Raw genomic sequence first — 25012 nt, 5'->3', positions numbered from 1 at the left:
TTGAGAGGAGAGGGGGGAGCGGGAGAAAATAAAAACAAAAAATGGAGCTGAAGGGGATCGAACCCTTGACCTCTCGCATGCAAAGCGAGCGCTCTACCACTGAGCTACAACCCCAGTTGAGATACTTTCCTGATTGATCTAATGGATCAGGAGATACTCATTGACTTTCTTCTTTCTTCTTTCATTCACTTGTATCATGAACAAAAGTAAACAAAGTGATGTTCACAATAATCAATAAATGTATGTATGTATATTCGCCCCATCTATCTATCTATATATCATAGCAGTCATAACATGTCATATCATCTAGCAAGAAGGAAAGATGAAGATCCAATCCCCAAAAACCAATGATAATGTATAGCCCACTTTTCCGTCCCGCTGTTTCCCATCTATAACCCGTTGTATCCCATCCCATCTAGGGAGAAAAAGAAAAGAAAGAAACAAGCAAATCAAGAAATACCCTCTCACCAACACCAAACACAACATATCTCAAAATCAAAATCAGTAAGGAATCATCAAAAAGCAAAACAGATAATGGAGTCAGAGGATAGACGGGGAAGTCCAAAGAAACGAAGAGAAAGAAGAAGAAAAAGTCTATTTATATCGCGCAAACGGTATCATCCCTATCACCCGGCCCAATTCCCCTCCTGCTCACTGTAAAGAATGCAATAATCAGGCCTAGACCCGCTAGACCGGCAGAGCACCACAATCCCGTGCGGTATTGATGCGCCAGATCATGTCCCTTTTTGATGTCTACTTCTTCAGCGACGGCCGCGGAGATGGCGAGGGCGACGCCGGAGCCGATTTGGAAGGCAGTGTTGAGCTATTTAGTTCATTAGTTTGGGGTTTCCAATGTGATTTAAGAAAGTGAATAGGGGATGGAGCTTACCATTCCACCACATAGACTCTTCACATGCACAGGGACAGTAGTGAGAATGGCAGTGCTGGTGGTGACGAAGATGAGGGAGACGGCAGTGATGCTTATCAAGGAGGTGGGGAGGACATTGACCCAGCTGGATGTAAATCATTAGTATGCATTCATTCATTCAGGGGATAGAGTGGGTCACGTACAAACTGGTTTCCGGGCTGGATGTGATAGCGCTCGGGACTGGGGCGAGAACAGTGAGGATCAACCCCGCCAGCAGGGTGTATTTCCCATTAACGTATTCGAGAGCCTTGCCGGTGCCCATGGAGGCGATGAACCCGATCACTCCCATGGGAAGGAAGCGGAGTGCGGTGTCCCCAGCGGACAGCTTGTCTACTTCTTGCGCCATTAGGACGATGTAGTAGATGACGTTTTGGTAGCTGCCGTAGCAGGCTGGAGGGGTAGGTTAGTCTCTGTATGTAGGAAAATTAGGGGAGGGGAGACTTACTGAATCCTGCGATCCATAGACCAGCAAAGTTAGGGAGCTTCCACAAGCCCAGAGGCATCAGTGGGTAAGAAATGAACTTCTCCCAGAGAGTAAAAGCCACCAGCAGGGCAACGGCCAGCACCAGCAGGACAATGATGAAGGGTGTGCCCCAGCCATAGGAGCCACCACTGGACAGCACGAATTGGAGAAGAATCAGACCCGCAGTGGAGAGCATGGCGCCGACATAGTCCATCTTGGGCTTTTCCTTGCCAGCAAGGTTGTCCTTGGGAAGGACAATAGCACCCAGGATGCCTAGCGAACCAGTGATGATGACAATGAAGTAGAAGATGTATCGCCATCCCAGAGAGGAAGTAAGGAAGCCACCAAAAATAAGACCCACGCAGAACCCCACAGTTCCAGAGGAAGCGTAGATGGACAGTGCGCGGGTCCGATCAAGCCCACTGAAGTAGGAGCTGATGATTCCGATCGCTGAAGGCACAGTGAGCGCAGCTCCCATGCCCTGCAGACCTCGGAAGACTGTGAGTTGGATGAATGATTGGCCGAAGCCAATGGCCAGGGTCCAGAGGGAGAGCCAGCTTAGACCCAGACAGAGGATCAACTTGCGACCATACCTGGATGAGGAAGTCTCTAGTTAGCTTGGTGAAGGATATTGTCTCAAGGGGATATGGTACATACCGGTCGGAAAGAACACCCGGAAGGAGCAAGAACCCACCAAACGTAAGGGTGTATGCGGAGATCATCCATTGGAGATTGGTGTCCGACACGTCAAAGTTCTCTTGAATAGATGACAAAGCGACATTGGCACTGGTCATGAAGACATTGTCGAGGAATTGGGAGCCGGAGGTGACGAGCAGAATGAGGGCGCCTTTCCACGAGGCCAGACGACCAATTTCGGGACATGGGCCCAGCTTCGTGAGCTCCTTCTCTTCGATTGGGGTGGCAATACCCGATGAAGGCGTGCTACTGTCATCACCTAACGTTGAGCCCGGACGAGAAAAGATAGTGAATTGGGGAAATTTGGAGGGAGTATCGCCGTCAAACTGCTGCGGCTGCTGCTGCTCCTGCGCGCGACGGCCTCGCAAAAGATCGAGGATAGCCATTTTGATAGAGATTCTGAATTGAGGAACGACGAGACAGGGACAGCCGGGTCATTTTTTAAATAGTAGATTAGCGGGGCGCAAGGAAAAAAAGTCTGTAAAGAATCTGAGGAAAAAGTGGGTTCTCTCAGCTGGGGGAAGGCAGTGATGGTGTGGCATCGATAGACTTTCTCTCCGTCCACACTTCTTTTTCGGTCGCGCTCCGTGCCCTAATTTCTGGTGTTGCAGCATTTCTTCATCGATTGCGCGTCCAGCATAGTTCAGTTGACCCTGCCATTGCGTTTATCGCATTATCGCTAGTTTATTAATAGTCTACTGGCTTATCTGTCTCCTCCAGTCTCACCCTGCAGTGCAAAGTGCGACCACATTGTCTCTGGTGGATCAGGTCTGTGATTTCTCATTCGCCTCCCTGCTGAATAACACTACCACCCCCATCCTTCTCCTCTTCCCTTTTCCAGACGGGAATTACGACTCCAGCAGAGTCGAGTAACCGTTCACATGCTCGCCACAGAGTGGATCGTTACAACGATGCTATCGATAGTGGATTTACGGGGTGGATATCCAATGCTTTCTGCTCCACGATCGCCGCTTGACATGTGGTCTGTGAAGGGACCATGAATGGATAGTATTGCTTGGAAAGCTTGTGTGACCAGCTGTTCGTCGATCGGCGAAATCGATTAAGCCTAGAAAGGAAAAAAAATACAACAGCTCTAAAAATTTGGAATGGATTATGATTCAACCAGTCAGCGAAACCTGATTGCGTGCTCTTTTGGTTTGAGAGTGTCTGGAATCCCTACTGTAGGACCCCTATCTCTATCTAGCCACTGATCACCGTCGGGATAAACCCGTGTGCGGCGGGAAGCTAATCCGGTCCCTTTTTTTCCACTGCTCGCTTGCTTGCTTGCTTGCTTGCTTTTTCTTTATCTTCTTAGCCTTCCATCCCGAGACCCAAGCCGTCGCTCCCGTTGGGTCGATCGACAAATAGTGAGAAGCTTCAATGCCGAAACTATCGGGCCGAGACAACAAATCCACCGGGCCCTGAATGATTACCCTAACCGCCCTGACCGCATCCGGTAAAATCAGGACCCTTGTGCGCGACCGCTTTTTGATGTCCGCCATGTTAATCTCCGCACATTGCGTACTCAGGGGTAGGTAAGTATGCAGAGGATTCGTCATGATCACCATGATCACCCATTGATTCCCGCAAGGGTGGCTTTTTTGTCAGTACTTTGGAGGGGTTGAGAGGGGGGAGAGATCAGAATGAGAGGTGGCAGATCCCCATAGTATGCAGTTCAAGCAACAACCGTTTTAGCCAAGAGGGAGCGACATGTCCGTAAAATCCACAACTGTATACTATATTAATGAAGCATTACAACCAACACTCCCCTACGGATTATCGCAGTCCCCACTACTTGATTACTGATACTGTAATGCTATGGGGCTATTGATATTGAAGTATATAATCCATGCAGCTCGACAGCGTGGTTGTAAATCTCGCATTGACTGGCCCACGTTGAATGGATGGCGGGTCAGAGAGAATAAAAAGAAAGAACTAAAAAAAAATCTGTCAGCGTAGTATATCAATAGTAGCGGTGATAGTGAAGCTAGAGATTTCCCTCACCAACCAACCAAAGTACTGCAATGAAAATCAGCTAGCGTGTCAAATTCCATCCATATCGTTCTGTTATCGCCAGGAATCCATCCTCGGCAAACTTGCCCACGAAACAATTGGCCAAGAAAACGGTACCTAGATAACCCTGTTTTGACCAACAATCCCCATGTCTCAGATTCCCCTTGAATGAGATGACGACAGACAACCCGGATTCCAATGCCAGGGGCGCCTCCAACTTCCCAGGTCGACTTGCCAATAATTCAATGTGGTGTATCACAAGCCCCACCAAACCGCGACTGAAAGGGCTGGTTCTCCAGGCTGACAGTTTTTATACTATAGCAAGTGAAGCGAAATTGGATGGTAGTGACGTACTCTACTGTGAGGTCATGCTTCAAAGTGATGCTTATGCTAGATCTGGTTATAAGTGTGATGGCTGAAACGCTAATTTCAATCGTCACCCACCCCCCCTCCTCCCTTGGGCTGACAGTCTGATTGATGATCAATGTCTTTTATGTCCATTCATTGCATGCATGTTTGGTGATCATTCTTCATCATGGAGTATGCGTTTAGGCAGAACTGTCAGGCCCCGGATGTTTGGCGGGAAGCTACGCCTTCTGCTTTTACTGTCTGGGGGTGATATTGTCCGATATACCTGAGTGTCCCTGATACTTTTGTCTTTGACGTAGGTGACTGTTTTCTCACAAGGATTCTATGGCAGAAAGGGCCGCTTCTAGCGCGCTATTAACTCAAGCATGCCCAAGCGACCGTACAAGGACCCGCAATTTACAGTAAGGTAAGTTCTCCATAGACCAGGTCTGGTCAGTCCATAGCTGTTATCCAAGACACTAAGGTAAACATAGGGATTAACAACTGGCAGTCGACTATCGAGAACCCACTGCTCAATTGTTTGCCTCTGGCACCATCTCCACCACGCTCTCGTCAAGGCACCAGACCCTAACGGGGCAGCGGACCGGACACGGGCGGAAGGCATCTGAACGGCAGCGGCGATGTGGATATCTCCAGCTAGTAGGAGCTGAGAGATACAGCAAGTAGCAAAGATAAAGTTGAGGTGGCGGTGAGGGCTTTGTTTACCAGAGTCTAGAAGGCTGAAGGATGGGAGATGGCAATAAATGGGACCTTGAAGGCCTAGACAAAGTCTTAACGGGTGGATCACCAGTGGCGTTCTAGAGCATCAAAACTTTGAGCCAAGTCACGGATGATCCACATCGCCCCACTGTGCCACGGACCACCCGGCCTATCTTGCTGGCCATTTGGCTATCTCGTAGATGGAGTTAAGAGGGTCTGTTTGGCACCAGTGTGATCCTTTCGTGGGATGATAGTGGTTGTGTCGCTGACAGCATTGACCGCTCCACAAGCACTGCATTGACATATGTCCTCAGGAATTGTCCGTTCGACGATGGTGGATATCGCACCATGGAGAAAGATATCAGTGTGCTCGAGCAGAAGAGCAACGGCATCCTATACCGTGCTGGTAATATTGGTCTTAGCAAAGGGTAATTTTCACATGTCTTTAGTGGTAACGAACCCTTATTTTACCCATACCCGATGCGCAAATCTAACCGTCCGTCAGGCTGTATAGCGAAGCGACTCTGAGTGTTAAGGGTCCAATAGTACCTTGTACATTAAACGAGAACCTATCTACTCAGGGCAACATAACAACTACATGGAATGACCAATGGGTTGTTAGATAATTTACCTAATATAGCTGAGAAAAGGTGGTTGTCGAGACAAGCGTGGCAGACGGGTAAGACGCCTCTTAGGAAACACCACCGCGGGACCCTAAGCCAAGGACTCACCCGAGCCCATACGCGACTACTATATCACAAGTATAGAACTCCTATCTTCCATCGCGTCGCTCAGTATAGTGCTTTTATTCTACCAGGATATATGTCCCTGAACTCAGTGCATGAACCGCTGCACAGCGTCGGTGCCTGAGGATCCGCCCCACCCGCTCCATCCATGTCGTCATCGCTGATATCAATCCTCGTGGTCAAAAACCTGAAATGCAGCAGCCCTTGACGCATATATCTCCCAAACACACTCCCATGACTCTTTTCCATTCATCAAACCCCCTACAATTCCTACTCCCACCTACACTCTGACGCACACAAACCCCAGAACACAAAACACAACGCAAAATGTCACCTTCACCCTACGCTTACCAATCCGAAGTGTACGCGCACGGCCTCCGCGACCAAAAGCCCGCTATAACCTTCATCCCCAGCGAATGGGAGAACCTCGCACGAGCGCGCCTCTCCGCCAACAGCTTCAGCTACGTGCACGGGTCGGCAGGGACGGGCGAAACCGACCGCAAGAACCGGTCCGCATTCCAGAACTGGTCCGTGATACCTTCCCGACTGGTCCCCTCGGCCAAGTTCCCCGATCTATCGACCACCCTCTTCGGCAAGACCTACTCCTCGCCTATCGCCATCGCCCCCGTAGGGGTACAAACTATCTTCCACCCGGAGGGTGAACGCGCTGTTGCGCGCGCCGCGGCGGAGCTGGATGTGCCCTATACGCTGAGCACAGCGACGGCGACCTCTACGGAGGATGTAGCGGAAGCGAACGGTGCGGATGGGAAGCGGTGGTTCCAGCTGTATTGGCCCGGGAATGAACATAATGACATAACGGTTAGCTTGTTAGAGCGGGCGAAGAAGAACGGATATGATGTGTTGGTTGTCACATTGGATACGTATATCTTGGGGTGGAGGCCGACGGATATGGATAATGGGTATAATCCGTTCTTGAGGGCGGATAGTATCGGGGTAGAGATGGGATTTAGTGATCCGGTTTTTAGGAGGCATTTCAAGGATAGATATGGGAAGGAGGTGGAGGAGGATAAGGGCACTGCTGCGGCGGAGTGGACGAAAATTGTGTTCCCCGGGGTGTCGCATTCGTGGGAGGATTTGGCCTTTTTGAAGGAGCATTGGGAGGGCCCAATTGTGTTGAAGGGGGTGCAGAGTGTGGGGGATGCGAGGAGGGCGGTGGAGTGTGGAATGCAGGGCATTGTTGTTTCGAATCATGGCGGTAGGCAGATGGATGGCGGGGTTGGGTCGTTGACGGTGTTGCCGGGGATTGTGGATGCCGTGGGGGAGCAGATTGAGGTGTTGTTTGATTCCGGGGTGAGGTGTGGTGCGGATGTGATGAAGGCGCTGGCGTTGGGGGCGAAGATGGTGCTGGTGGGTAGGCCGTATGTTTATGGGTTGGCAATTGCTGGGGAGGAGGGGGTAAGGCATGTGTTGAGGAGTTTGCTGGGTGAGTTGCAATTGTCGTTGCATTTGGGGGGTATTAGGAGTGTGAAGAAGGAGGAATTGAATAGGGAGTGTTTGGTGAGGGAGTAGATGTATGTTAAGGGGGTTATATATATGGTGTGGAAGGGATGGAAATATCCTCTTATCAGCGCATTGCAGTAGATTAACGCTTAATAGGCCCTCGATAAGCATTCCTAATTAGATACTCACAAAGCAGAGCAGTTGCATGACTCAGAGTGCGAATTGGCTCAGTATCGATGTCAAAATATATTTTCGATATCACTGATTATCAACCTTCCCTACCCTTATGACAACCACTCAACCCTCCAGACCTGCAATAGTCAGTCTCGATGCATCCAATACCAAGGAATTTAGTACTTACACTGCGAATAGAAATCATTCTCATACGTGCACGTCCACCCACTCGGACACTGCGTTGCTCCCGTATACCCGCTGCCACCGCACTGCCCATACGCTGACGCCGTCCCAGTAGCAGTCGATGTCGTCGAAGTAGTCGAACTACTCGGCTTTGTAGTCGTCGTCAAGGTCGTTGACTTAATACTGCTCGTAGTGATAGTTGTAGCCGTACTCTTTGTGCTCGAAATAGTTGTGCTCGTACCTACCTTAGAAGTCGAAGTTGAGGTCGAAGTCTTCACCGCCGTCGACGAAGCACTCGATGCAGTAGCAGTCGCACTCGGCAGACTTCCACTCGGATCACCATAGAATATGCCCCGTCCATTCGTTCCGACAAATACCCTTCCATAGTTCTGCAAATCACCATTAACGACATTCGCCGATGCAGCCCCGAATCCGTGCTCGGCGTCGGAGATAAACTGCCAATTGACACCTTGATCTTCTGTTTTGAAGAGACCCGTAACGCCATCGACGGTGAAGAAGCCGAATAGCACGGGGTAATCACTGTCGGAAGAGGGCTTGCCAAAACCGAAGCTCCATCCCTCCGTGCATCCACTTCCGATCTGAGTGAAGGAATTGCCATAGTTGGTTGAGTGGAAGAGGCCTGTGTCAGTACTGACCCAGACGTCACCAGCCACGGAGGGATGCGCGCGGATAGCGTTGGCGGTTGTGCTGCTGCCAAGGGTGGTGGTGACGGTAAAGGTCGTGGCGGTGTCGGATGAAAGGTAGAAAGAGGAGCCGGACGCTCCGTAGAAGTAGGTGTTGTTAGCCTTGTCAGAGGCGATGACAGCTCCAGACGGGAGAGAAGAGACTGCGCTGAGAGTAGCTGAGCTCTTGGAGCGATAGGCGCCGTCGCTGTTCATCAGCAGGATGGTGTCGGCGTCTGCGGAAAGGGCGACTTGGCCGGCCGCAGTTGAGGAAGAGGCGGCGTAGTCGGCATACCAGGACTCACCAAAACTGGAAGATAAAGCGAGGGTAGGATCGGAGTCACTGGATCCAGAACGGACGATGTTGGCGGGCTTGTTGCCGGCATAGTCGATACCGTTGGTTGACCCGTAGGTTGGGGTGTGGTAGTATTGTGAAGGGGCGGTGGTAAGAGAAGTGTGGTAAAAGCCGCCGTCGTCGCCGACCGCAGACAGGAGGGCAGGTCCGCCCGGGGGAGTGATGAGACCGAGGACAGCCATCTCTTCGATGCCTACGGCGAGGGACTCAATGGTTACGTTATGTGAGCTGTCCCAGTTTTGTAGGTCGTGGCCACCGTAGATGGTCGCGCCCGTACCGTAAAGCCAGTGGTCAGAGTCGAAGGGGTCAATGGCGAGGGCTTCGACCATCCAACCGACGCGGACTGGGAACTCGTCCGTTGAGGTGTCATCTTGTAGCCACGGGGCGTTGGAGATGTCATATGAGTAGTAGTAATTGATGCTGGGATAGCCATTCCAAGCCCAGATAGGTGACCAAGTTGCTCCTGAATCTGTACTACGCCAGATCAACTCATCGGGCCACCAGCAGTTAAGGGCTGCGACCATGACAGTGCCGGGAACTTGGAGGTCGACTGCCAGTCCACCATAGCCGTAGTAGGTGTCTGCCATGGAGGTCGGGCTGATATCGGTCCAGGTGCCGCTGGTGATGTTGTATTTGTGCACAGTACCATTGGTGCCATCGTAAGGGCCAGCACCGTTGGAGTAGGAGATATAGAGAGTGTGCTCGGATGGTGACAGAACGCCTTTGTGGGGAAGGAAGCCATACAAAGGCTCTCCAGATACCCAAGCCCCTGAATTTGTTAGATGGATCTTGCGGGAAATGACTAGAGGAGCTTACAAGTTTCACCAGCATCTTCGGATACAAAGACGGATTCTCCAGTGTCCACCACGCCTGTTATTGTCAACGCGCCGTCCTGAAAGATCTGATGTCTATAACGTACCGACAAAGATGCGCGGAGTCGGAGAGCCACTGGACCCTGAGGTCGAGTCGAAGGTGACCCAGGCAATTCCTACCGGATCAGACGTGTAGGTGGAGCTGGAGTCTTGGAAATAAGTGCCAGTCCACTTAAAGGCAGTGACATTCGACCAGGTCGCGCCATAGTCCGTGCTCTTCCACAAGCCATTGCCACTGCGGGCTCCGAAATACAAGATACTGTTGTCATTCGGGTCCACGGCCAGTCGCTGCAGTGGTCAGTGTATGCTAGCAAGAAACAGACATTGGACATACTTCGCCAACGCCCCGGCCGGGCATGTTCCCTCCAACTTTGAAGGGAAGCTTTGTCTCCTCCCAGGTATCGCCCTGGTCGGTTGACCGCAGGATCGAGCCGTCATTGGGATCCCAGTCGTTGGTGTACATGCCTACTGCAACATACACTCGGTCGGTATCAACGGGGTCGGTCGCAATCGCATCAATGCCCCAGTCGTGCCTGAACAGTGAGCACGAGCATACCGTAAAAGGGGCTTACGTACCAGTTGGAGTTGTTGGCCCAGTCCATCAAGGGAGTCCATGTATCATCCGAGTTCAACCGGTATGCACCGCCGATGTCGGTGCGAGCATACGCGACACCTTTGGCTGAAGGGTTGAAGACGATGCCCGGCGTGAAGCCTCCGCCACCTGATTACATTAGCTTGTTCATTCCCTATGCCGAAAAATAAATCATACCTCCTGTGACTACATTCTTCCAGGTATATCCCTGAGAAGCGGCTGCCTGGACCGAGTCCACCAGGTAGCCTGCCGCCAGGGCTGTGATTGTACGCCACATTGTGATTGGTGATTGTCTTGGTGCTACTGATAGATTGTCAATCAATGTGGGAGAGTCTGAAGCTTATATACCCAGCAGGTTCAAATGTCGGAGCTGTTCTTCAGGCACAATTCTACCATCAACGATGTTCGCACATGCGTGACATGCAGTTGGCCCTGCGTTAGTGGCTCGAACGGACATGCTATACCTGACCTGGAACGGACCAAGGCATTGTGTGGTCAGACGGACGAATCTTGACCTGCTACGTTAGGGATGATCTGATTGTGCAGATGCAGGGACGAGGACATATATCCGGAGAAAGGACCGAATAGCCGAATAGATTAATTATGAGGAGATGGGGTCAGATGCTGCTGCGTGATTGATTGATCACGGAGCGGCCTCCGAAATAACAGTCATCAACATATTGACAGAGGAGCTTAGATGTGGGTAATATCCGCGTGCGTTCGACCAATACTCATAGAACCATGATACAATACTCTTCACAGAAGCTGTGAACTGTTTGACATACATAGGGTGATGCCGCAAACAGAATGAGCTCTGATTGGCGGAACAACGAGCTGCAGATGGGGAATAATGCATGCCATTCTGATGACACCCAGTCCCGGACAGACACGGTCGGGTTTTTCTCCTGACACCTGCAGGGCTAGCGCAGCCATATTAGCTTTTACCACCGAGCGACATTTTCCAGTTGAAACCGCACAAAATGTGCAGGTGGGTTTCTTCTTGCCCAAAGAAGTACTCAACTAAACCATGTCTCTGTGCAAGAGGGCTTGGCAGCCATGACTCGCCTGGTACCTGGCCTACCAAGTTGGGATATCCGGAGCTATAACTGCAAGACCTGCCATAGCATGCTGAGTAGATCCACACTTCCAGATAAAAATTTGGCTTGACGCTTTTGCCGCCCGGTCGGAGTGGACTCGATCGAGGCTACTGTTCGGAGATTGACCCTATAGCACTCCTACTGGGGGAAGCGGTGGGAAGCCAATATAAGTCCGCTCAAAATTATGAGCCGTCTCCCCATCGATGGGTTGGACCATATTATAGGCGATGAGCAAAATAAACTTGTTAGCTGCCAGTCAAATGTCAGACTGAGATCATGCTACCGGGGGCCTAGCCGTCCGTTCGGCCGAAACTAAAGTGCGGTCCAAGCTCGAAGCAGGGACGGTAAAGCCATTAAAGTTACTGTGGACATCGGGATTTGATCAACGCCCTGGAACCGTATCCGGCGAATAATGCCAACGGACGGGTCACCGTAAGAAGCAAGATAAAGAGTGAATCCCGAAGGTGCCTGTTGATCCATCAACGTCACAATCGGCCCGTGCAATCAATCCGGGACTGGAGATCACAAGCCGGGATGAAATATTGATACGTCCACTGCCCTCACGCCACTGTGACATCCAGCTGCAGGCTAATCCAGTTGACAGGTGCCAGGACCACCAGCTCTTCTTTGTGTGGGCGTTTCACCATGAAACGCCCCAGATCGACGGCCAATTTAGGGTTGCCGCCCCACAACGGGCTGTCCCATTTTTGAGCTTCGGGGCCTTATTGGCTCCATCTAGTCATTGGTGTCATAGTTATATTGATTCGGAGAATCTTTTCGTGTCATTTCCTGCTTGTATCCATAATAGGGAGCCCTGCTTTGTGGATCTCATATTTCTGCGCGTTGAGCTAAATCTACAGACACTGAAGCTTAGAGTATGCTTGCTGTGGCAGGTATGTAAAAGGATGCGGTTCCTGGTTTGCTGCACGAAGTTCGACTGCAGGTCATCATCCTGTCAGCTCTATTCATTCCTTCACCATGCCAGGGGGCCTGCATCCACCGCTTTCGGTCATGGAATCATGGCCTGCACGCAACACCATCAACCCGGAAACTCATGGGGCAGCGTCCATTGTGCTCCCAGTTTTCTTCGGATCCATCGCCGTCACAGCAGTCATACTTCGACTCTGGGCTCGCTGCGTAATTCAGCGACAGGGTAAACTCGACGACATATTCATCGCACTTGCACTAGTTAGGCAACCTCTTCCTATCACAACACAATACCTTCTAACAATCCCCAGATCCCAGCCATAGGGCTCAACATCAGCTTCCCCCTCGGTACTACCCAAGCCACCTCTTTATCAACTCACCCGTACTAACCAACCACCCAGGAGCCTACATCTACGGCGAAAACCACCACGTCTGGGACAACACACTCCCCCAACTTCTCCAATCGCGCAAACTCGCCGTCGCACAAGAGCTCTTCTATATCCTCTCCTCGTGCTTCACCAAGATCTCAGTCCTTCTGTTCTACCGGCGCATGGGCCACCGCACAACCATCTCCCCTCGCTTCCTCAACATCATCTACATCAGCATCGCCAGCGTAGCAGCCTACACGCTCGCCTTCTTCATTGTAATCTGGGTCGCCTGTCGTCCCTTCTCGGCCTACTGGATGGAAGTCGATCCCGAGTATGCCGCCACGCACAAATACACGTGCTACAATGAACCTGCTCATCTCATCGCAGCGACGTTTATAAGTCTCGTGCAGGATATCGTAGCCACGACGCTACCCGCTGTGTTGTGTTGGGGGTTGCAGATGCGATTGAGGCAGAAGGTGTTGCTCAATGGGGTGGTGTTTGGGTTGGGGTATTTGGCTGCTGTTGTGGCGGGGGTTAGGGTATGGTTTTTGTACAGGATGTTTTATGTGAGCTATGATGCAAGTTGGGAGGTTTGGTATTGTTGGGTGCTTGCTATGTTGGAGGTGGATGTTGCCGTGGGGTGTTCGTGTTTGCCCGGGGTTAATATTTTTGTGAGGAGTGTGGGGTGTGGTGGGGGCAGGAAGGGGGGAAGTGGAAGTGGGAGTGGGGTGGGGTCGTGGAGTTGGAGTGTTGGGAGGAGTCGGAGTTGGAGTTGGAAGTGGGTGAAGGAGGGGGGTGTGGGGGTTCACGTTAGTACTAGGATAAGAGCCAATACTGTTGATGGGGAAGCAAGGGGGGTAAAGAATGAAGGGGGTGAGAGGGGGTCGAATGATACGCAGAGGGATCTTTTGGATAGGCAGGCTGGTAGTGTGGTTGAGTTGAAGGTGTATAGGGAGGTGTCGGAGGGGGAGGTATAACTTTTGTACTATAGTGCTGGCACTAGATATAATTACTTGGTTCTACGAATATGTTAATTGTTGGTTCTTAGTTCGGATCAGAGTTTCTGGGGGTCATTATATCAATACTCACATGGATGTCTCTCAGTATAGAATTTATGGTCAACTCTGTGAGTTAAGAAGAGTAGATACTAGCTGCGCAGTTTGCGCGGGAAAAGTAGATAGGATATTATTTAATTGCTGATAGCGAAAACGAAGTTGAGTCTTCAATCTTCATGTTATGCTCCCTCTTCACCAGCAAGAGACAACAGCGTCTTTGGTGGAATACATTTGCAGATGATGTACAACAAAAGCATCTTCATGACACTTGGCGAATGTGAATACTTCAGAACCCAGATGCATATTCTGCGTATAGCAGAAGGATTGCTAAGTAGTAAACAACTTGCCGAACCGACAGCTGCGAGACTGAACTTATAAGCCAGGAATGTTTGACGCATCTTTCGAAAGACAGCTGCTAGACGATCTTGGCAGCTGGTAGCCGTCAGACATTCTTTATAAGAAATGATGTGTGATACTAGTGGCATGGTCAGTGATATACACAATCTAGCTAAGTGGTCAATGGGAAAGGTCAAGAACAAAGGTGAGAGCGCAAGCAGTCGAAGAAAGTGAATGCCTCTGTCACACAAGTAATCGAGCCAACTCCGATAAAGGCTCTCCACGAGTGAGTCATGCCTGAAACCTTGGTGCAGGAGACCCACCCAGTATCTTGAATTATGTACTTCTAGATCAGCCTGTTTCCTGTCAAGTGACCTGGGTATAATATCAATCATGTGAATTCTGCTTTGAGACAAAGTTTGTGTCGTTGTTTCGACGGAATATGGGATCGAGGGATTAGTTGATAATTGCTCCTGTTGTACTGAGTTCTTTAAGTCCTCGAAAGTTGGTGTGTCATTATCTGGAGGAGGAAGGAACAAATAAGGTGTGAGGGTAGCCTCCCAATTGGGACCGTAGCTCCAGCGGGGCTTTTCCATTCTAACAGCCAATATGAATGAGAGGCCACTGCCATCCAAGTCCTGGAGCGAAACGAAAACGTATTTGGTATCGAAGTAAAGGTCTCCAGTGGTTTTTGTGAAGACAACCCTTGAATCAGGCCGCCAGCCGGCGCTAGATGGGAGTACCTCCGCTATCCCAAGATTGGATGGAAGATCTCTTACAATGACAGAATAATGTGGGTGATTGATGATGCCTGCATAGGTTGCATCGATATCAGGGGAAAAATAAAGCTGTTCACGGGGCCACCTGAACCAAGCTGCATGATCGGCCACATAATTCCCTCGTTTGGATCGGCAGTAGGTATCTTCTATTTTCGATAATGGCAGGGCTATTAGCCTTGTAGGGTCTGTCTTCATTTGACACTGTAGGAGAGCGAAGTAGCCGTCGAAGAGCTCAAGAAGTGGCAGTTCTATGCTTAGGCCCTTGTTGGTCATCGAGAAAGGAGGAGTCGGCTTCTTGACGTCGCATGGAACTATGTTGCCACAACCTCGAAATGCTGCTGGAGACTCCGCGAGGATCCCCGAGATGTCTGATTCGTCTATTTGCATTGCTCCAGAAAATTCTGGAGGGGTTTCATAGTCTTTGAAGAAAGAAACCATTTCCTCGAGCAACGACTGACATATAGACCATGGTCGTTTATGACTCAGATCATGTTCTGGTGCTCTGAAGCTCCACGCAAACAATGATTGATCGTCGGAATATTTGATGATCTCTTCTTGTAGTCTTCGAAAAGCAGCAGATCCCTCTCCATACAAGAGGGGCATGTTGACTTGGAAAATACCCAGCAAAGAATATGCCACGTCCTCTATCCGGCTTGTTTCACGGTTCGATGCCCAGCTCATTCGTTCCGCGATGCTTGTTGACATAAGCTCGAATTTGAGATTTTCACTGTGCAGCCTCACTTGTAGAAAGGAGTGACTAATGCCAGTGATGTCACTTATAAGATCAGCTTCAATCGCCCGCATAGATAAGAATGACCAATCTTGAGCCAGGAATACCAAATGACATGGCGCAATAAGCTCCTGAAGGGTCCACCCTCGAGTGAACCATCGACTGCGCGAAAAGGCAGCTTCATCGAGCCCTTCATCACTGATCGGAGGTACGTCTGCTAGGTAGGCATAGCAAATTTTGGACTCGGCGTACCATGCCATCATAGAGTTGATGGCTTCAGAAAGCTCAGCACTGCTGGTCTTATCTATGCAGCAGGTATCCACCCATACATAGCCTAGGCCATCTTGCAAAGCCCGTTCACAGGAATGCTTGATTTTGGCGTACCCCGATTTCTTGGTGGCAGTTGGCGTCTGCATGTCCTGGAAGGTGACTTCATCTTGTCCCCAAGTATGAGACAGGATAGCGTATTTGGGAATATTCTGGCCCACGAATTCCTCCAACCCGAGGGTTCTGGCGTTTATCAAGCGCATTGTCTTTGTTTGTAACGGTTTGCTTTCGCAGTTCGGGAACCAAGCAGTGTTCGATACATAGAGGAGAGGATTCTCTGTGCGAGGTGGTCATATAGAGAAGGGAAAAGGAGGTGAAGAACTCGCAAGAGACATGACTGCTCAACTTTCAGCTCAGCTGCCGAGCTGATATATGGTGGGGCATCAGTGCTTTTGTTTGCGGTGGGTCTGGCGGGCCTTCTTTTGCTATGATTTGACAGCGAGCCGCCCGGGCTATCAAAATGGCCAGCTGGCGCCCCATCGAACAGATCGCTGGAGCAATGAGATTGAAGCAGAACCTCCGTTCAGTTCACAGGGGTAATTTTCTCGGTTCCTGGACTTGCCCGGAGTAGTCTCTCATACTGTCCTGTAGTCATGCGACTCAGTTGTCGGGACGACTGGTTGCGCTTAGCTTGCATGATGTAGCAATATATGTTGGAACATTTGCCAAGTAGACCAAACCGATAGTATATCGATAGCCACCAAGCAGCAGGGGTAACTCAGATAGATGTCTCAACAATATATATCCTCGGTCTTACTAGAATTGGAGATTGTTCGAGGGAGTTAGTATGTGGTTCAGGGTTTCAGTATTACGTACTAGTCTTGAAAATTTCGTAAGTGACATTGACTACTAATAGGGCAATATATAACTTGAGCAGATGAAGTTCATGTTGATACTACTGCCGAGTCGACCACCACTAAACTGTCTCATGAAACTACTACCATGATGAAGTTATGAAAGCAGCAACTGCCATTCGTAGCCAAGACCATAAAGACGATCCCCTTCCCTATAATAATAATACCCCAATGCCCTCTGAACCATGGAAATAAGAATAACTGGTCACTCCAACGATCTCAACACCTCCGCCGCCACATGTTCTCCTGACCGCACAGCCCCATCCATATACCCAGTCCAATAGTATGACGCCTCCGTACCGGCAAAGTAAACCCCACCCGCCGACTCCCTCAAATACTCACCATAATCAGTGAGCACACTAGGAGGCGCATAAGCGACCGGTCCACCGCGGAAAACTCTTCCCAGTCCCAGCGCTGAACGATCAAATGGTCGGGATGCGCGGCTTGTGGACCAAATATACCCACGAAGCTGTCAATAACTGCTGCTTCAATCTCGGTCTCGTTCATCTTGTCCACTAGTCTCATGTCATCCCCGACAATGAACCCCATGATAGCGCCAACGGATTCATCAACCGGGGTGTTGTCGAACGTTATGTGGACGATGCCGGTATCGGCAAGTGCTTGCGCATTCAGCCCCTGCTCACGCCACCAAGGTGTGGGATAGATGGCTATTGCTTTGCCTATTGATCCCATGCCCATGCGCTGAGTGAGTTGGTCTCGTGCTGGGGGTAGAGGTGGATCATAGGAGATGCGTGCGGCCATGGGAGGGGACATTGCGACGATGACTCGCTTTGCTATGATCTGAGTCTCACTCGAGATGATCATGTATTGCCCGTTGTTGTGTTGCACTCTCCCAACAGGACTGCCAAGGTGGATATTCTCAGTTCCCAATTTATCCGCCAACCTCAACGCTATAAGCTGGGTCCCGCCAACTATTCGACTCTCCTGAGCACCCCCTACCACATCAATAAGCCGATCCAGAGTTCCCACCTCCGTCTCATTCCCACTTGCCGCGATGTAAGCGAGTGTATACAGCAGCGAGGGCTCATTAGTCTCTGTGGCCAGAACCCCAGTAACGAATGTATTGAGGAGAAACTTCGCATCAGACAACGTAAGCTGCGAGGCAAAGAAGGTCCCCAGAGTCATGGTATCCCACACAGAGGCGTTAGGATGGTCCCATGGTGCCTGCACATTAATTTCGGCGGCGAGGGCATTAAGCTGCTGCTGGAGTGTAACCACCTCGATCAAAGCCTCAGTGGCCAAGGGAGGAAGACTAGCACTACCCAATTCACATGTGTAATTGGTAACTGTACCGTTTCTCAGGAAAGTGCAATTTCCTGTGTTATAGGTTGGATATGTAGCTAGCCCCAGTTCAGCTGCAAGTGCTAGGACTCGGTCCTGCGTTGGACCCACGAACTCGGCCCCAACTTCCTCGACGATACCGCCAGGAAGTTCGACGTTCAGGACGCGACCTCCGACACGATCGCGGGCTTCAAGTATGGCAAAGGTTTTACCAGCGGCGGCGATGTCTTTTGCTGCAGATAGGCCGGATAAGCCTGCGCCGATGATTGCAACGTCCACTTCCGAGACGGAGAAGGCTGCTGCTAAGAGGGAGATGAGGAGTAGAATAAGGAGATGGAGAGCCATGGCTTTTGAGGTCATCTGCTGAGATGGAAGAAATCCGACTTTTCTCTCAACAGGCCGGCCAGCCCAGTCTCTTGACGGCTCGACAGCCCGACAATATAACCCGAGTGTGGCTTGTGACCTGCCCGGTTGGAAACCCGCCGGGACAACAAAGTATCTGTGGGAAGGCGCATCTGTGCAACCTTTGGATGGAAGTAGCTCTACAGGGCACTCACTTACATCAAATTCATCATTGGATTAGGGAAGCTCGATCACGCAATAACGATAAGAACAATGCATTCAAAAGTCATTCATTAACTATTTCATTACTCATGCTAACTAAATCAATTTGAACCGATGCAAGCACTATTCACAGCTTGGAGCGTGCAATACCCGAGGTTTTCAGGTCAAACCGGTCCAGATTCATGACCTTATCCCAAGCGGAAACAAAGTCCTTGACAAACTTTTCCTGTCCATCCGAGCTTCCATAGACCTCTGCCAATGCGCGCAGCTCAGCATGCGATCCGAAGACCAGATCCGCCCGTGTCGCCGTCCACTTTGGCTGACCCGTCTTACGATCCGTACCCTCGTACAGATCGCGACCACCATCCTTAGCCTTCCAGGCCGTGTTCATGTCAAGAACGTTGGTAAAGAATTCATTCGTCAAGCGACCGGGAGTGGAGGTGAAGACGCCATGCTTTGAACCATCGTAGTTGGTGTTCAGGACGCGCAGGCCACCCACCAGAACGGTCATCTCGGGCGCAGTGAGCGTCAACAGGTGTGCCTTGTCGACGAGATAGTGTTCAGCGCGCACCCGGGACGAGGACTTTCCGTAGTTGCGGAATCCATCAGCCACAGGCTCGAGATGAGAGAAAGATTCCACCTCGGTCTGCTCTTGACTGGCGTCCATGCGGCCGGGGGTGAAGGGAACGGTGATGGATTGGCCGGCCTCTTGGGCAGCCTTTTCAATAGCCGCGCAACCAGCCAGAACGATGAGATCGGCGAGGGAGACCTTCTTCCCAGTTGAGGAATTCCGGTCATTAAAGTCCTTCTGGATCTTCTTGAGTGCGGACAAGGTCTCCTCCAGCCATGGCTGGTTGTTGACCTCCCACTGGCGCTGGGGTGTCAGGCGGATGCGGGCACCGTTCGCACCACCGCGCTTGTCGGTACCGCGGAAGGTGGATGCGGAGGCCCAGGCTGTGGACACAAATTTGGACTTGTCCAACCCAGTGTCAAGGATAGTGCGCTTCAGAGCAGCGATGTCGTTTGCATCAACCAGAGTGTGGTTGACAGCCGGGATGGGGTCCTGCCAGATCAGATCCTCGGTTGGTGCCTCAGGCCCAATGTACCGGGTTCGGGGACCCATGTCACGGTGGAGAAGCTTGAACCAAGCGCGAGAGAAAGCATCGGCGAACTGGTCAGGGTTCTCCAAGAAGCGCCGCGAGATCTTCTCGTAGGTGGGATCGTAACGGAGCGACAGATCGGTTGTCAGCATCTTAGGGAGGTGCTTCTTGGAGGGGTCATAGGCATCGGGAATGATGGCCTCGGTGTTCTTGGCCTGCCACTGGTTGGCGCCCGCAGGACTCTTGGTGAGTTCCCAGTCAAAGCGGAACAAGTATTCAAGGAACGCATGGCTCCACTTGGTGGGAGTCTTGGTCCAGGTCACTTCGATACCGCTGGTGATAGCGTGTGGCCCTTTGCCGGACTGGTAGCGGTTGGACCAGCCCAACCCTTGGTTCTCGAGACCAGCAGCAGCGGGTTCGACATCGACATTATCAGATGAAGCGGCACCGTGTGTCTTGCCAAAACTGTGGCCACCAGCAATCAGAGCGACCGTCTCTTCGTCGTTCATTCCCATGCGACCGAAGGTGGTGCGGATGTCGCGCGCGGCGGCAACCGGGTCTGGGTTGCCATCGGGACCCTCGGGATTAACGTAGATCAAACCCATGTGCGATGCAGCCAGCGGCTTCTCCAGGTCGCGGGTGTGAATGTTGCGATGGGGTGGTTCGTCCCCAGAGAGCGCACCATGCTTGGTGACTCCCGGGAAGCCATCGGAGTAACGTACGTCGTTACCCATCCAGGTTGACTCTCCTCCCCAGTAAACCGACTCGTCTGCCTCCCATGTGTCTGCGCGACCACCGGAAAATCCATATGTCTTGAAGCCCATCGACTCTAGGGCCACATTGCCGGCCAGCAGCATCAGGTCCGCCCAGGAAATCTTTGCTCCGTACTTCTGCTTAATGGGCCACAGCAAGCGACGAGCCTTGTCCAAGCTCGCATTGTCAGGCCAGCTGTTGAGAGGAGCGAACCGTTGTTGACCCTGACCACCACCACCGCGGCCATCGAAGACCCGGTAGGTACCGGCACTGTGCCAGGCCATGCGGATGAACAAGCCGCCATAGTGACCGAAATCAGCAGGCCACCAGTCTTGCGAGTCGGTCATCAAAGCATGAAGGTCTTTCTTGACGGCATAGTAGTCGAGGCTGTTGAAAGCGGCGGTGTAGTCGAAGTCCCGCTCGTAAGGGTTGGATGCCGGAGCATGCTGGCGAAGAATGCCCAGGTTCAACTGATCAGGCCACCAGTCTGTGTTGCGTGTGCCTCCACCAGCAACGTTGGCGTTAGACCTGCTTTGGCTAAAAGGACACTTAGCCTTGGCCATGGTTGGATATTAGATGTGGATATGCGGAGATGTGATGTCTATGGCAGATGTCTGATGGATGGATGATGATGGTTCTCAGACAAGAATGATGATGCCACGATAAACTTTTCCAGTCACACCCTTGCCTGTCCCTGGGATGCACCTTATATAGGCTTTCCCCTCTGCACTTTCCCCTCATCAACCCCTCTCTGTCTGGCCCGAAATGGCCCGGTCACACGCCCTCGTAGCCCCCGGATTGCGGCAGCTCGAATTCGCCGGATTACTCACCCCGCAAGGATCTACAAATCCGGGGAGGTGCTTGGTCATCGGCTGCTGAGTCAAGGGATTGCAGCCAGAACGATTGGAGAATTGAGGAAGTTTGGGTGGTGCCAGAGATGCAGAACTGCAACTGACTAAGTGTGGCAAGTGCGGGGAGAGAGCCAGCCAGCATCGAGGATTAGAGAGAGTCAAGCCAGATTGGTGCTCTAGTGAAGGACCGTGCGACGTCGCGCGTCATGGTAAACCAACTAGATGCCTCCAGGCTGGCCGTATTACAAAGGAGGTTTAGCGAAGACACTCGTAGCGAACTACCCTCTGCATAAGCCTGGGTGTTCCTTCATTAGTGACATTCATTGATTAGTAGCAATTATTATTCATCGTTTAACCCCCCACTGCTCCAGACCCGATCACGTGGGCGGGTGATGACCTGACCAGCCCTTTCTCTAACAATTGTCATCTTTCCATCGGCGATCCTCCCACACTCGATGACGCACCAGGTTAAAGGCATGGGATGATGGCCGATTAATAACTGGGAGAGGTCCAGAGCTCAGAAACGTGCAGAAACCTCGTTCGCAACATGTAGATAGAGTGTCTGGGTAGCTGGTCTGGCTATGGAACCGGCGGAACGATCCAGATTCCGGGGATTACCAAGCAGCCGCACCAATCGGGCCACCAGCCCTAACCTCTTGAAACCAAGTCGGTGGAGATGATGATGTTCATCGGCTTGGCCTCTTACCAAGCAGCGCGTGTCCAGAACCGCTTGCTGAAGTAACCCACGCCTAACCCACGGCCTTGGCATGCCTGCAAGCCACCCGCTCTCAGCGCATTTCTATTCGGCTTGCAGCAGGCACAACACTAAATCTCCGAAATTGGTATGACGCGAAGTCATTAGTAGCCTATAGAAATCCCATGTGCTAACTCAACGTGGGTGTACTTTCCGATTAGCCTCATGCAGAAGGTACTTGTTCTTGTCACCGAGTACCAGTTTGTCACTTATTGTGGTGATCTATCTTGATTGAGCCCATTGTGTTCCTCGTCTCATCACATCGAGTGATCAACATTGCATGACCCTGGTGGAGCCCCTTCGTCTCCCCAACAGGAGGGTCCGGATTACCAAGTCCCGACGCCGTTTGGCTGTAAATCGACTCAAATTCTGGATTCGTAGCTTAACTAAGACGCGTGGGCTGTTTACCGGCCTCGCCATGGAAGCCGATATAAGGACCCGAGGGGACTCCCCTTGGGGAGGCTTCTCCGAAGATCCCAGCATTCTGAATTCTTTTCGTCTTCGTTCCCTCCGCCATGCGTCATTTCTGGCTTTTACCAGCTGTTGCTGGTATCGCTGGGGCTCAATGCCCCTATTTGTCGGGTGAAATGAGTTTCACCCAGGAGCAGGACAATGCTGGAGATACCATTGAGGTCACGGAACAGTCCATTGACAACACTCTTTATGTCAATGACACCGGTAGCTACATGACTACCGACTTTGGGACCCCGATCTCCGACCAGTACAGTCTCAAGGCCGGTCGCCGTGGACCTACCCTGTTGGAGGACTTTATCTTCCGTCAGAAGCTCCAACGGTTCGACCATGAACGTGTAAGTATAGTAGTTGTCTGAATGTGTAACAATGAATTGATCAAGTTTTATTTTCCAATTAGGTCCCCGAGCGTGTCGTCCACGCCCGTGGTGCCGGTGCATACGGTACTTTCAAGTCCTATGCCGACTGGTCCAACGTCACGGCTGCCGATTTCTTGGGTGCCAATGAAAAGGAGACCCCCATGTTCTGTCGCTTCTCCACTGTTGTCGGTTTCCGTGGAAGTGTTGATACCGCGCGTGATGTTCACGGTCATGCTTGTCGGTTCTACACTGACGAGGGTAACTATGGTATGGTTGATATGACAGCACAATAATAACTCTTATACATGCTAACAAGTATGTCTCTTCTAGACATCGTCGGAATCAACTTTGCCCCCTTCTTCATCCAGGACGCCATCCAGTTCCCCGATCTTGTCCACGCCATCAAGCCTATGCCCAACAATGAGATCCCTCAGGCCGCGACTGCTCACACATCCGCTTGGGACTTCTTCAGCCAGCAGAGCACTGCCCTCCACAGTGCCTTGTGGCTGATGTCTGGTAACGGTATTCCTCGTTCTTTCCGCCACATGAACGGATACGGTGTCCACAGTTTCCGCTTTGTCGCTGCCAATGGCACCTCCAAGGTGGTCCGCTACCGCTGGAAGTCCCAGCAGGGTGTTGCCAGTCTGGTGTGGGATGAAGCTCAGGCTGCTGCTGGTAAGAACAGCGACTACCACCGTCAGGATTTGTACAACGCGATCGCCAACGGTCACTACCCCAAATACGAGGTTAGTCCTCAATCAGGCTCTGTTCACTCATAGTTTCGGTCGCTGACAATCCTCCAGCTGCAAGCCCAGATCATGGATGAGGCCGACATGCTCCGCTTTGGCTTCGACCTCCTGGATCCCACCAAGCTGGTCCCTGAGGAGGTTGTCCCTTACACCCCTCTTGGAATGATGGAGCTCAACGCCAACCCTACCAACTACTTTGCTGAAGTTGAACAGGCTGGTGTATGTATCCCCCATCTATAACGACCAGGCACAATCTAACTTCCGCAGTTCCAACCCGGTCACGTCGTTCCTGGCATTGACTTCACCGATGACCCCCTGCTGCAAGGCCGTCTGTTCTCCTACCTGGACACCCAGTTGACCCGTCACGGCGGTCCCAACTTCGAGCAAATCCCCGTCAACCGTCCTCGCAAGCCCGTCCACAACAACAACCGTGACGGCTTCGGTCAGCAGCAGATCCCTACCAACAACTGGGCCTACACCCCCAACACCATGAGCAATGGCTACCCCATGCAAGCCAACCAGACCCACGGACACGGCTTCTTCACCTCGCCCTACCGCTATGCCTCTGGCCACCTCATCCGCGAGCCCAGCCCGACCTTCCACGACCACTGGTCCCAGCCTGCCATGTTCTGGAACTCTTTGATCCCCGCTGAGCAGCAGATGGTTGTCAACGCCATTGTCTTCGAGAACTCCAAGGTCAACAGCCCCCACGTTCGCAAGAACGTTGTCAACCAGCTGAACATGGTCAACAACAACCTTGCCGTCCGTGTCGCCCGTGGTCTTGGTCTCGATGAGCCCTCCCCCAACCCTACCTACTATACCTCCAACAAGACCTCCAACGTCGGTACCTTCGGCAAGCCCCTCCTGAGCATCGAAGGTCTGCAGGTTGGCTTCCTCGCTTCCAACTCTCACCCCGAGTCCATCAAGCAGGGCCAGGCCATGGCCGCTCAGTTCTCTGCTGCTGGCGTCGACCTGAACATCGTCACCGAGGCCTACGCCGATGGTGTCAACACCACCTACGCACTGTCCGACGCTATCGATTTCGATGCCCTCATCATCGCCGATGGTGTCCAGAGCCTCTTTGCCTCTCCCTCCCTCGCTAACCAGATGAACTCTACCGCCACCTCTACTCTCTACCCTCCTGCCAGACCTTACCAGATCTTGGTCGACTCTTTCAGGTACGGTAAGCCCGTGGCTGCTGTGGGTAGCGGTAGCGCTGCGCTCAAGAACGCTGGTATTGATTCCTCCCGCTCTGGTGTGTACACTGGCTCGAGCGAGACCACCGAGAAAATTGCCAAGGAGGTCTTGAAGGGACTTTACACTTTCCGCTTTGTGGATCGGTTTGCCCTTGATGAGTAAGGGTGTTGTACATGTACTCATGGTCATCATTAATGATGATAGA

At 51.6% G+C, this 25012-nt stretch overlaps 8 protein-coding genes and 1 non-coding gene across 9 annotated transcripts; 3 read left to right on the top strand and 6 right to left on the bottom strand.

Moving 5' to 3' along the window:
* Positions 1-42: 42 nt before the first annotated feature.
* On the bottom strand, positions 43-114 carry BO88DRAFT_t211. The gene has a single exon. It is a non-coding gene; the product is annotated as a tRNA-Ala (tRNA).
* Positions 115-264: 150 nt separating this feature from the next.
* Positions 265-2473, bottom strand: BO88DRAFT_469162 (MFS transporter; the record flags this gene model as incomplete). Its single annotated transcript, XM_025711607.1, has 5 exons — positions 265-823; positions 890-1013; positions 1072-1318; positions 1374-1984; positions 2049-2473. The coding sequence occupies 5 exons, from the start codon at positions 2471-2473 to the stop codon at positions 599-601; spliced, it is 1632 nt and encodes a 543-aa protein (XP_025560469.1). The 3' UTR covers positions 265-598.
* A 3707-nt stretch (positions 2474-6180) lies between these two features.
* BO88DRAFT_406697 (lactate 2-monooxygenase) lies at positions 6181-7545 on the top strand. The gene has a single exon (XM_025707218.1). The coding sequence runs from the start codon at positions 6242-6244 to the stop codon at positions 7442-7444; it is 1203 nt and encodes a 400-aa protein (XP_025560468.1). The 5' UTR covers positions 6181-6241; the 3' UTR covers positions 7445-7545.
* Positions 7546-7672: 127 nt separating this feature from the next.
* On the bottom strand, positions 7673-10573 carry BO88DRAFT_469159 (putative endoglucanase; the record flags this gene model as incomplete). Its single annotated transcript, XM_025711606.1, has 7 exons — positions 10412-10573; positions 10219-10363; positions 9977-10175; positions 9690-9930; positions 9587-9640; positions 7737-9539; positions 7673-7686 (listed from the first exon to the last, which is right to left on the bottom strand). Exons 1-7 carry the CDS (start codon positions 10509-10511, stop codon positions 7673-7675), a joined length of 2556 nt encoding a protein of 851 aa, XP_025560467.1. The 5' UTR covers positions 10512-10573.
* Positions 10574-12309: 1736 nt separating this feature from the next.
* Positions 12310-13603, top strand: BO88DRAFT_469156 (uncharacterized protein; the record flags this gene model as incomplete). The annotated part of the gene is made up of 3 exons (XM_025711605.1): positions 12310-12519; positions 12570-12606; positions 12660-13603. The coding sequence occupies 3 exons, from the start codon at positions 12310-12312 to the stop codon at positions 13601-13603; spliced, it is 1191 nt and encodes a 396-aa protein (XP_025560466.1).
* Positions 13604-14473: 870 nt separating this feature from the next.
* Positions 14474-16056, bottom strand: BO88DRAFT_456075 (HET domain-containing protein; the record flags this gene model as incomplete). Its single annotated transcript, XM_025710907.1, has 2 exons — positions 14474-14498; positions 14555-16056. 2 exons carry the CDS (start codon positions 16054-16056, stop codon positions 14474-14476), a joined length of 1527 nt encoding a protein of 508 aa, XP_025560465.1.
* An 856-nt stretch (positions 16057-16912) lies between these two features.
* On the bottom strand, positions 16913-18354 carry BO88DRAFT_445467 (flavin monoamine oxidase family protein; the record flags this gene model as incomplete). Its single annotated transcript, XM_025710213.1, has 2 exons — positions 16913-17066; positions 17105-18354. The coding sequence occupies 2 exons, from the start codon at positions 18352-18354 to the stop codon at positions 16913-16915; spliced, it is 1404 nt and encodes a 467-aa protein (XP_025560464.1).
* A 231-nt stretch (positions 18355-18585) lies between these two features.
* BO88DRAFT_406696 (catalase/peroxidase) lies at positions 18586-21312 on the bottom strand. The gene has a single exon (XM_025707217.1). The coding sequence runs from the start codon at positions 20987-20989 to the stop codon at positions 18701-18703; it is 2289 nt and encodes a 762-aa protein (XP_025560463.1). The 5' UTR covers positions 20990-21312; the 3' UTR covers positions 18586-18700.
* A 1234-nt stretch (positions 21313-22546) lies between these two features.
* On the top strand, positions 22547-24969 carry BO88DRAFT_392971 (catalase R; the record flags this gene model as incomplete). The annotated part of the gene is made up of 5 exons (XM_025705085.1): positions 22547-22840; positions 22903-23128; positions 23192-23607; positions 23665-23829; positions 23878-24969. 5 exons carry the CDS (start codon positions 22547-22549, stop codon positions 24967-24969), a joined length of 2193 nt encoding a protein of 730 aa, XP_025560462.1.
* Between the last annotated feature and the right edge of the window lie 43 nt (positions 24970-25012).

This window comes from Aspergillus vadensis (assembly GCF_003184925.1).
Source record: "Aspergillus vadensis CBS 113365 unplaced genomic scaffold BO88scaffold_20, whole genome shotgun sequence".
NCBI lineage: Eukaryota > Fungi > Ascomycota > Eurotiomycetes > Eurotiales > Aspergillaceae > Aspergillus > Aspergillus vadensis.
The sequence above is the reverse complement of the archived record's forward strand: the minus strand, read 5'-3'. Positions and strand labels throughout refer to the sequence as shown.